Below are 12,399 nucleotides of genomic sequence, written 5' to 3'. Positions count from 1 at the left end.
GAGGTGGATCTGAAATCAAGGGAAGAGATGGATGATATTTGACGTGTAAATACATTTTGTATTTTCATTCTCGTTGGATGGTGTCACTTTGGTACCTTTTGTGACCTATTTCAAAACTACCATGGACAATGTTTGACTCCACTTGTACAAGGGTCACTGTTGCTGGTGAAATGTGCTATGTACTTTTTGTGTGTTTGATACACTTAGTCCTGTCATTTATGAGCTTGTTCATAGCACTAGTCTACTATTACGTATTTCTATTACTTTATGTCATTGTGCAGTTTATGTGCCAAATGAAAAGACTGTGATGTGAGAAATTTTTGAAGACTGCCAGACATAGAGCTGTAGCTTGATACTTTAAAGGCCATTCAGCCTCTCGAAGTCTGTGCTGACAGAATGATTAAGCTATGGATGTATTCTTATACGAGATGGAAACCATCTTAGTTCGGAAGTATACTGGCTTTTTATTTTTGGAGAAATTTTACAAATGTGTGGTAGCAAAGACAAGCAGCAAAGATATGTGACAGTTGGAGAGAATGACGAGTTATGCAATGGCAGGCCTGCTGCGAGCTCCTTCCTCATTCTCTGTGCAGCCATTCTTAAAATCATCAATTTAAGATTATAAGAGATCATGATTTCAGTCCTCCATTAAATACTGCTCCAAATTTATGCTTTTGTGTCAAAGGCAAGTGTGGTCTCAGATCAGAAGGCAGCATCAAGCGCCTCTCTGGCCTCTAGGTATAGGTATAGTTGGTCGGACCACCTTGATGAGGCTTGTTCTGCAGGATTACCCAATTATTTGCACTACACAATTCTCCCCCAGTGATCTCCATATGTTCTTTAATTGATTCACCCAGCCAAAAATAATGACAATGATGTCCCCAGATGATTTGTCTGGAATGGGGCCACGTCTTAGCTCTGCCAGCAGTGGTTCTCTCAAAGCTGTAGTTCCCTCAGCTGGTAGCCATTTTCTTGTTTTGAATAATTTACTTTCCTTCTCTCCAGTTGCTTAATAAGCCAAAAGCATGAGCTCTATTTTTAAAACTGTGAGGTTCAACTGAATAGAGTGCATTCTAAACTTGTTATATAACCAACTCCAAATGATGGTACAGTCCTCTGTCTTGTCTCTGTAAATATTGTAGTCCTTATTACTGGTTTTAACGCAGGGCTATAGGCATCCACGGGGCAGAGAAATAGTTTGACATTTGGAGAAAAAGGCTTAACTTAGAGAAAGTAGATAACACTGTAATGTATATAACAACAGATATCCCCCTTTTAGTCCAATTCAGCACAAAGACTGGAGCCAGGACAGCTTTTACTAGTTTTACCCTGTATGCTAACCAGCCAAACAGATTCAGCTACATCAGGGGTGGCCAACCAAAGAGCATGTGGCTATTTGCCTTTCAGTGTGCGGCTCTTCGATCCACTCATTAAACTGATATATTGTTGCAAACATTTGGATCAGTACTGATCAATACTTGGGTGATGAGATTGATACTTAAGTTTCAGTTTCTTTTGTCTACATGCGCTCCTCTCAATCGCTTATGTGCTCATAGATAGATAAATAGATGGAACTTAGTCTCTTCTGCGGTAAAAACAGAAATTTGTCTTTGACATGGCTCCGAGTACAAATTTAAACGCACTTACAAAAACAATAAATCTCGCTTTGAAAATTGGAAATGTATTGATTTTCATTTTATGTAAATTTGTTTATGTGTAAGAGGAAGTGTGTTTCTAAGACCACAGTAATTTTTGTGGTCTCTGATTGGTTGGCCACCCCTGAGCTACATAATGAAAGCTACAGAGGACTGGAATGTTGACTTTGTTTTTCAGACAGCTATTGAAAAATTCAAGTTATAAAATATCAAACTGTATTATTACACCCTATAATTCACTAATTTTGTCCTTTTAGTGGAGTAAAGCAAAAATTTTCCTGTCAGTTTAACTCATTATTCTTATCATTTAAGGTAAAAGCTGATCATCTAAAAGCATATCGTCCATGAATCTGGATAAAGCTTGTCACAGAAACATCCATCAGAAAGACAAAAAAAAAAGAAAATCCCTCAACTTGTAACTATTGGTGATGACTGTATAAACTCAACATTCCACTGTGCTCTGTGATTGCATCCACTCTTTTCCAAAACCACTTTATTTCAGTGTCAGAGGCTTATGGTGCTTCCTCACAGTCAGTACGGTTATGTGTGATATAAAAATGCCTGAAACATTCAGTTTGTTGGTGGCAGCAAGGAACTTTATTGCAATTAGAAAACTGGGCAGTTGAGAGAAGACTGAGTTCCAAGACAACTTGCACATTGTGTAATTTGAATGAAAACAAACATTTGTGGAAATTACAGTTCATTGGTATAACACAGAGGTTGGATTCTTGAAATACAGAGCAGGAGGGAGATGAACAAGTAAGCATGGTTTAGAAAATCAACTGCTTTATTAGTGCTATCATGTTTATATTCCTTGTATGAAGTGTACTGCAGTCATTGCTTTATGAGGGCTAGCATGGTTTATCTATTATGCACAAGGTTACACAACTTCAATAATGAAGGGTATGGTGTATGCTTACTTGTGTATGCTAAATAAAATAAAATATTACATATTTTCCACAAAAATCTGTTTGATCTCGTTGAAGGTGTATCAAGTGTGACATCTGAATCGTATGTGATTGTCTGAACACTGGGGAAAAGGCAACCGAACAGAATCCAGGCCAAAAGGCTCTCGACACATGGGTCTCAAACTTTAATAGCAACCAGCTGTCAAAACGGAGAGACAAAACAAGTTCCTGAAAAGAAGCCCAGCAACTAGGCGAAAACATTCACTGTAACAACATTCAGCAACATGGGCCTGAATCTCTAGAATTAGAGAAGTACATGAAACTGGTACTACTGAAGTCCCACATTTGTCTACTTTTTTTTAACTAAACACCAGTAATAGAGAATCTCTGGCCCTGTGAACTTGATGTTATGGTCTGTAAAGTCTTGTTTCCAATGGGGACTGTGAAGCATGCCACACAACTACAAAAAACATCCTCCTTGATCCTGTCCTCCACTGCAGAGGGGCTAAATATTGTTTGAAGGTGAAAGGAGGTGCTGTGGTTGCTCTGCCAGACACGTGCCTTACAGTGTCCACAGCATGTGACATCAGGCCTTCACTGACACCCACTGTTACCTTCTGGATGGCTGACCAGGTCTACCAATGATGTGTACAGACAAGATTACTTAAACAGTGTGCATTATTCAATAGATGGGACCCATGTTGTCACGTTTCTCCAATGGGTCCCTGTACTTAGACTCTTTAGGGTCATTTCTGTCACTCCTCTTGTGCACAACACAAAAATGCAGCCGAGTATACTCAAAATAAAGCTGACAGAGATGCAGCAGGTATGAATCGGGTCAGTGCAGGTGAATATCTGAGCAGTATATGAAAATAAAATAATCCAGACTAGGATAGGATAACTACAATGGGCATTAAAACAAACAGTCCCAAATACAGTTAAAAGATGCCTAAACACTAGGGTGCAACATTCACAAAACATCAAAACACTTAAAACATGCAATAATTTAAACATGCGTTAATGTAGGTAGGAACAAAAACAAGACAAACTAAAAACAAATCACCACTTAAGTGCAAACATAAAATCAAGAGCTATTTGTAACAAAAACAATATTAAATTCTGCTTTCAATAACAGTGAAGTTTTAATCTTTAAGATTTAAGTGTTATCTGAGCAAGAAGGCTGAATGGCTTCTTTCAGAGTTTTTCGGGATCCTGCCAAAACGCTTGTGTGTTGTACGATTCTTAGCCTGCCATTCAGCAAGGGACATGTTGGGTTTCACACTTCCAAAGCGGTTTTTGTAGTTTCTGTAATGAAGCACAAGTGTATGACAAAACATTAAAGGTATTCTGTTAAAAGTTCTGTTAGATGAATCTGCATTTTGCAATTTGTAATATAGAGTACCTAGTGTATACCAACATAACGATAAGATTACCATTTTACATTTTAAACACATTTAGTTATTTACAGGGAAATTGCCATAAGCCATCTTTGGTTTCTGTTTCTTTTTTCCTGTAGTTTGACAATCAGTCTCAACCATGTGAGCATACAGATATAGGCCATGTCCACACATAGCAAGATATTTTCAAAAATGAGTATCCCCCTCGTTTGTTTTAAAAAATACTTCCATCCACACGCAGCGGGTAAATCTGCCGGTGAATGCGGCTCCAAGCACGCCAAACCCATAATGGGCAGTGTTTTCCAGACGTAAAACCCATGCCAGCCAATCAGAATGAGCCCTCGTCATTCAGCTGTGACGTTTTAGAACTGACAACTCTGTTTACCGGTGTACACACCAAACCATGAAAATGGAGTTTTCCAAAATCTTCACTTTGGCTGGAGTTTTCAGAAAACATTGTTTTCAGTGACGTAAAGCTGCAGTTTCGTGTGCACCACAGGTGTAAATGTATAAAAATATATGCTGTTTCCCAAATACCCGTCTACGTGTGGACATAGCCCTATATAAGGAAAGACTTTTAATCACCTCTACCACCCACAAAGTGGCTTTATGCAGATAATTTGCATCCATATAACAGAACAAAAATTATTTTGCAAATTTTTGCAAATTTGTTAAATTCAAAATTTCTTGACATTTTGCAATGTTTTGATATTTCAAAAACATTTTGCATTGTTCAAAAAAAATCTTAATATTTTGAAATAAAAAATAATAATTTGAAACTGAAATTTGTTGCACATTTTAGCAATTTTATTTTGCAAATTTTTAAAATTCTGTTTTGTAATATTTCAAGTTTTAGAACTTTTTGCAAATTGATCACATTTACATTTTTTAAATCTGAAAAATTTAAATGTCAAAAAGTCTTTTTTTTTTAATTAGTGCATTTTTTTGTTTTAAAATTCTTTGAAATATAAGCAAGTTTATAAATAATAAAGACGAAGATATCACATGTACAATTATTTTTTAGAGAATTGTTCCCTAGATTCTAACTATAAAGAGATGTTTATACGCTTTTTTTGTCTTACTTGTGAAGATAAAGCAGATTTTGTGGCTCTGGAGTGACTTAAATCCAGGTGAGCTGACACTAAACAGCTCCTACGAAAGTAAAGGCTGCAGACCCCCGAGTTAAGACATGCAGAGATTCTGCCGATACTAAGCACTGTGGATGATACGATAAGTATGCAAACACTGAGGCAGGTTTTGAAATGCATTGGGCTCAATCAGTCCGACCCTCTGGTAGTAGCTTCATGTATCATCGACAAGCTGTAGAGGCACAGAAAGCTCCATAGATAAAAGCTGCACCAGTCCAGACCTACCAATAACTTATCATGAAATCAGGTTACAAAATCTACATCATAGAAGTGTACTGGAGGCTCAGTGTAGGAATGGAGCAACAACCAACACAAAAAGGTTCCCACCCCGGTATTTTCTTTTTACTACAACATCATAATTTAGTATCGCATGACACTTTTTTCTTTTTAGCATGGCATCAATACACTTCTGTACTTGATTCATGGATGTTGGCACAAAGTTTATACACCTGTACTGCCTGGTTACTTCTGCTCTTCAGTGCACTGTAGGCAGAAGAGAATGTCAGTGTTACATCCGCAAAAGGTGCAAAAAGGAATGAGCTTTTTTGGCGAAGGCTGGGGAGGACCGATAAGTTCTCAGTAACACATTCACTTAAAACTGGGTCACAGTTTCTCAAAATTAGCTGAACTAAAGTAGCAGACTCAGGGCCATCCACATTTTACTGTTGCCTAGCTTTCTTGTTGTGGTACGACACAGTGCTACACTATTCACTGGATGTGACTGCAGTGACACCACTTACCATGACATCACATGTATGCCTTCTTTGTCAGCGTGTAGTGATTGGATATTACAGGAGGAGTTTCTTAACTTGAACAAGGACCCAGAGGCACACAGAACCTGTTAATAAGTAATTTATTGTACTGTGGATGCTGTACCGAATGGTTCAATATCAAAGTGAGAATTGTGACACCCTTGTGGCATGTTCGCAGAAACTAGATCGCAGGTTTTGGGCTATCTGTGAAACCTCTGGTTTTTCCTGGAATCAGTGTAAAGGGAAAAAAAAACACTCCTACACTTCAGTAGTAAGACAATTTAAAAATTGAACCATGTTGCAGCAAAACTTTTGAGTCACAGCATCAGATGGGTGAAAAAGCAAGGAAAGCACAGATAGCAAACAGCACACTTTGGCCTTTTTCTGAGACCTCACAGATACAGATATCAGAAAAACGCAATTAAAACAGGTGAAAACACTGTACCTTCGCGTGAGATCTGACGGATGCTGCCACTGTTCTGCACACTGGTCTGTGGTCTGATCAGCAACATGGGTCATCAGGCTCTGTAGTTCCGTCACTACACCACAGAAGAAAACACAATAAGAATATAAATCCAGATTAGATGCAAAGGACAAAAGGATTACATAGATAATCTTTAGGAAGTCAAATAAGAGAAAATAAAATATACCTAAACTGGGCGAAAAAATGATCAGACTTTAAGTCTCTAAATGCTAAAGAAATACACATTTTGTTTGATGATAATGTTGAAAAACTACACACATATTTTCGCTGTTAATCTACAAAAAAACACTTGTGCAAGTGCAGGAGGGAAAACAAGAGGAAAAAATAAAAAGGTTTGAGACTCAACACATCATCATCATCATCATCATCATTAAGCCTTTAAATCACATAAGTGAGGCATTCATATTGGTGGAGCTCTGGCTCATACCTGGATCTGCTGGTGGTCTCTCATTCATGTGTCCTGTGACTAAGTGGATGTACAACTGTTTTTCATGCTCCAGGTCTGCCTTTGTTTTGAAGATTGCTGGTCTGAAAAGGATAATATCCCTGCATCGTCAGTGTTTCCATTCATTCAGCAAGACATTTAATCCTCAGCAACATAGTGACAAAAAACTGTAAACAAACATGGAACAAAACAAACCATCAAAATGGCAGACAGGTGAAATCATGAGAGCTTCATCAAGAACGGGCCTTGATGCCCTCTACACTACTGAGCAATGGCAGAAATGTCCACGTTTTGTTTAATAGTCATACGACTCCCCCTAGAGTTGATTGAGGTTACTGCTGTACCTTGGTCCCCTTGAAGGCTGGAAACCTCTGTTCCTATTCTGGCTCAGTTCAGAGGAGTAAGCGTTCAGCTCGGATGATAGTCTGCTGCTGAAGGTGGAGTGACTGGGAGCAACCACAACTGACTTCACCTTGAAAAAGCAAAAAAGACACAGAGTAAAATAACTCCTTGTCTTACACTGTACACCACACACCTTTTTTTTTAGTAAATTAAAATGCTTACCTTCACAAAGGATATTGTGGAATCATAACTGGTCTCTAATGTGGTTTCTTCTGAACCAAGTGTGGCCTGACACTCGTGGATCGGTTCAGTCACATTTCCCTCCAGTTTTTCTGACACTTTCTCACCGTCACTTTCCAGTTTCACTGAGATTTCCTGACATAGAGACGACTCGAATATGGGCTGACCAATATTCCACACCTCTCCAACGCCCCCTTCTAACAGCTCCTCAGGAAATCTTAATGACCCAAACTGCGACCCACTTACAATGGGACACAAACCTCTGTCTGTCAAGGAGACATCCTTCACAGACAGCTTAGCTTGTGTGAAACTATTTTGTTTCTTTGAACTTTCAGGTCGGCTTTCATCCTCTGGTGCCTTTACTAAACCCAACTGAGGGCTCGAGGCTACAAAGTGGGGCTGAGAATATCCTGACGGGGAGAGGTTCTTCCCTAATTCAAGGTCCTTCAGGTATGATGCAGAGAAGTAACCCTTATCCTCTTCTTCTTTATCTTTTCCAGTCTCTTGTCTCTGCTCTTCTTTTTTTTCATCCACTTGCCAATGTCCTTTTTCCAGTTTTTGTCTTTGTGCAACAGAGGGATTCACTGGGTTTGGTTTTAATATGTTTTCACTTGGAAATTTACAGCTCTCTACATTTTTAGTGAACTCTACACCAGTGGGAGCACCAGCAGGATTGAGGCACAAGATGTCATCCACATCACAGTCAAAGTCAGGTGCACGGTCTGTGTGGACTTCCTCACTCTTCAGACTGTGTGGCGAGGTCTCTTTAATGTCTGCTTGGTCTACTAATATCCCAAATTTCACTTGCTGTGACTCTTGCTCAGATGTGATATGACCTTTTATTCCACTACTCACAGTTTGTGAGCTATCCAGCAGTGAGAGCTTGGAGGAAGCTAAAGGGGAAACAGAATCCTGTCCTGCAGTAGGGGAGCTAAAGTCCATAACACATCCAAGGTCTGGAGACAAAGCATTTGGGATAAAGACTTTTTTTGCTGGAGTTTCATAACCATGATGAGAAGCAGTGTCATCAGACTTTCTTTTTTTCTGACACTTGTTCAGTACCTCAATTTTAAAATTAACGAACTGATTTGGAAGCATGCCTGCTTGATGCAGATCAGTCTTTTGCTCACATTTGATGAACATTGAATACTTTGAAATAGGTTTAAAGTGTTCAAATGTCATTGGATGGAGCCTATTGAACACTGTGTTCTTCTGCTTGTCCTTTTCATCCATGTCAGCTAAAAAAAAAACACATAGATTTGATTTATTTTGAGTACAATTATTTGTACCATTCTTTGATTTCAGAGTACAATGAGACTTTAAACTGCAAAATTTTCAATAAAAATGGGAAATTGTGGTGTTCTAAGACTTTTGACTGGTAGTGTAATTATACAACAGAAGATTAATTCTTTCAGACAAACCATACAATGTCACGTTCAGTAGGGAAGATAAAGCCGCGTTTCCACCAAGCAGTCCGGGTCGGTTCCTCTCGGTACGGTGCGCTTTTAGCGGCGTTTCCACTGACTCATCCCGGGACAGATCCCTAAAAACCGAGACGAGTCGTCCCAATTTTTTGGGACCCTTTCATATGGGTGCTAGACTGAACCGATCCACTCTCTGAAGGTGGAGCAACACACTGCAGACGGTTGATTGGTCAAAAGAATAGTCACTTACCCCGACAGCCGCTGCATTTCTCCTGGTGGCACACAGTCTTCTCTGAAACGAAGCTTGATTGCACTTTGTAACAGAGAGTTACATGAAAATCACAGAGAGGACGAAATGCTGCATGTCTTCCATCCGTGCTCTTTATTTACTGTGTCGCGTTTTCTTCTTTGTTGGATTTAATAGCGGGGTAAGCTGCTACGGCGTCGCGCTATTGTTTACCAGCTGCGGCTTCCGGCTTACACGCCGCCCACCACGAGAGGGCACAGTTTGCTGTGGAAACGCAAACGGGATCAGGCTTAACTGTCCCAAATTGTACTGAACCAACCCGGACTGCTTGGTGGAAACGTGGCTTTTGTGTTAGCAAAAACTCCACAAAAAAACAAAATTAAGTTATTGTGCTTGGAAGTGCACTGTTTCCATACCTTAGGATATCATCAAATGAGCCTCATTTAGCTCTACCAATGACAATTTTCTAGAAAATACAAAAGTAGGAGTCAAATCTTTCTGTTCAAAATGATCTATTCTAAAAGCTTAAACTACCCACCCAACTACTGATATACAACACTGAACAAAGCAAATATATGTATTCTTTGTCTGTTATAATTGCAAACAGGTTTCAAATCAGTCCTTTGTTGTGAAGAAGAATAGGATTCAACAACCCTGACCAGTGTACTAATGATCTGAGAGAAAATGGAAAATGATATTATCTGGTTATATTACTTATCACAAATCAAAAGTTATAGTTAAACTCATTTTAAAAAAACTAATCTGAAAAAATTACAGAAATAGTTTCTGAATATACAGTGCAACTACACCCATCCTGTGTCCAAAGTGTACCAACAATTTAACATGCCTTTATTGACCATTTTACACAAACAAGTTGCATAACGGGATCAAAAATGTCTCAACTGAATGTAGCAACTAGGGATGCACCAATACCGATCCTGGTAACAGGTATGTATGTAATGCTGCCCCTCAAAGCTGGACTGGTATCAGTGGGAAAGGGGCCGATCCAGGCAACCAGCTCTTTGCCTATTTTTAACAGAACTCTTGGCTACTTGATTTAAAATGTTACCTCTGACGCACCCTTTTTTTTTGCTGCATTACAGTCAACAGGGTATAAATGTGTACCACTGAATAGAATTTATGTAAATTCTGAAGCATTGTTTTTACCAAAATGCTGCTAAATATTTAAATATTTTAAACAGGGTATATGCTGAAATCCTGAGGTTAAATTCAATACCTCTTTAAGACTTTTTTTAAAAACCTTTCAAAAAGTCTTAAGACCTTACCGCGACTTTAAGCTGCTGTTAGCAACCAATCTTTGATGATTGTAGTTTTCATTTTAACATAAATTAGATAAGCTGAGAAGGAATAAAGCTTGAAAGTATAAATGAAACTAAAGGCAGGGTAATTGACATTCCCATTACCACAACAGGTAACAGTTATTTGAGGCCAACTTGCATAAAATACATACGGACAGCTACTACACTACTGTACGAACTGAGTTTGTTGTCACATTAGCCTACGGATATGTTGGGCTGCTGGTGCTACATATAGCCCGCGCCTCACAAAAATTACAACTTTGCTTGTTGTCACGTCTCAAACAACAGCGCTACGTAACTGTATTGAAAAACACCTTATCTCATCGCGTGGTATCCTGTAAAAAGGTGATTTTAACAAAGAAAACTTGTTCCAAAACAAATGAGATCAGGAGAGGCTGGAGGAAGTCTTTTCTAAATCGTAAGAATCCAAAATCCCAGGTCGACAAAAGTCAGAGAAATTTTCTCAGGAGGCTTGAGAAACTCTTATGATCCAGAGTGAAGTATTTGAGACGCTAGAGCTTTTTCTAGATCCTCACACTGATCTGTGATGAGTGTGACGAGCGAAATGATCATCTAATCATTAGGTGTGGTGATTTTTGAAGGTTCAGACCCTGAAAACAGATGGACTATTTCTGTGTGTCAGGTTGGTTTGTAACAGTCGCAAGGAGGAAAATAAATATTCATGGATACTTTTGGAGTCAAAGCTTGAATACCAATAAAATTAAATACCTCATAACATTACAATTAAGACTTTTTAATACTTTTTAAGGGCCTTAATTTTCCCACAATTGATTTATCAACTTTTAATACTTTTTAAGACCCGGCGGACACCCTGTTAAAGTTTAAATAAATTATAGCTTCAGTAATTCAATATACTCATTTTTTACTCCTTTGACCCAAAGTATTACCTGTCTTATTCCACAGTAGGGCATGCAGGTTATTATTTAGCACTAGTATCGCTCGATACCCAAAGCCCCAGTATCAGTATCTGAACCAGAAAAGTTGGATTGGTGCATCCCAGTAGCAACTCTAATCAAAGTTATTACACATTTCCACAAAATTCTTTAACATATATTACCCAGACTCACCTTGTGGTGTGTTTGAAAGGTCCTCAAACCTTAAGAGAGCTGAAGAGGCCAAGACAAAGCCCAGGTTCTGAAACAGATTGCATAGTCTTACTTTAGCATATATATATATATATATACACACACAAAATATTTTTTACATGAACACACAGAGTCAGCATTTGCCATATATTTGCCACATCAAGTGGTATCACAACTAACGTTAACGCTGATTTAACTTGAATTTGTTTCCTTAAATTCAAGAAAAAAACAATAGTTTTTGTATGAACTCCTATTTTCAGTAAGGGTAGACGATTGTTAACTTAATTTAGTTGGTATGTTTAATGTCATTGACAGGATGAAGTTCGTAGCTAAAGTTAGCTTGTGCTAGCTTGAGCTAAACGGTGAAAAACAGAGGTTTACTATGTGCAGTTGGCCAATGCACAAGTATTTATGTTGCAATGACATAATTCACAGTTTTCCACATTTCTATAAGTAAATTTTGCTCAATGTATTCGTGTTCATGGGCGGTAAAGGCTTAGCGGTTTTCTCTTGCTAGCTAACAACGACACTTCAAACTTAGCTCTACGGCTATGGGAGCGTTGGTGATACTTGCAAACTTTAGGCGGTAATTCATGTTAGCTATGGGCAGCTAAACTAAGTTCTGCATTAATGCTCAACCAACATTTAACCGCGCTAAAACTCACCTTTCTGGGAGCAGCCAAGTCGCGGAAACACCTGCTGCTCAGTACGTTAGCTTTGTACCACCGACTGGGCGGACTTTGTGGCGGATTTACAAACGGTCGGTCACACAGGAGTTGGGGTGATGAGGTCACTGCCACGGTTTACTGCAATGACGTAAAAAAAACTTCCTCTGTAGTTTTCCCCTCCAGAGGTGAAGAAAACGCACTTAGTTTGGTCAAGTTGCAATGAGGAACAGATAGTTGTTAAACCTACCAAAATCGACTTTCAAT

General features: G+C 38.8%; 1 protein-coding gene across 1 annotated transcript; it reads right to left on the bottom strand.

The window, feature by feature from the left end:
• Nucleotides 1–2,238: 2,238 nt before the first annotated feature.
• kop (askopos) lies at nucleotides 2,239–12,285 on the bottom strand. Its single transcript, XM_074691996.1, has 7 exons — nucleotides 12,133–12,285; nucleotides 11,450–11,516; nucleotides 7,354–8,609; nucleotides 7,134–7,261; nucleotides 6,772–6,872; nucleotides 6,306–6,399; nucleotides 2,239–3,868 (listed from the first exon to the last, which is right to left on the bottom strand). Exons 3-7 carry the CDS (start codon nucleotides 8,602–8,604, stop codon nucleotides 3,727–3,729), a joined length of 1,716 nt encoding a protein of 571 aa, XP_074548097.1. The 5' UTR covers nucleotides 8,605–8,609; nucleotides 11,450–11,516; nucleotides 12,133–12,285; the 3' UTR covers nucleotides 2,239–3,726.
• Between the last annotated feature and the right edge of the window lie 114 nt (nucleotides 12,286–12,399).

This window comes from Halichoeres trimaculatus, unplaced genomic scaffold (assembly GCF_033239565.1).
Source record: "Halichoeres trimaculatus isolate MK-OKI-2021-1 unplaced genomic scaffold, fHalTri1.1 fHalTri1_scaffold_17, whole genome shotgun sequence".
In the NCBI taxonomy this organism is placed as follows: Eukaryota; Metazoa; Chordata; class Actinopteri; order Labriformes; family Labridae; genus Halichoeres; species Halichoeres trimaculatus.
The sequence above is the reverse complement of the archived record's forward strand: the minus strand, read 5'-3'. Positions and strand labels throughout refer to the sequence as shown.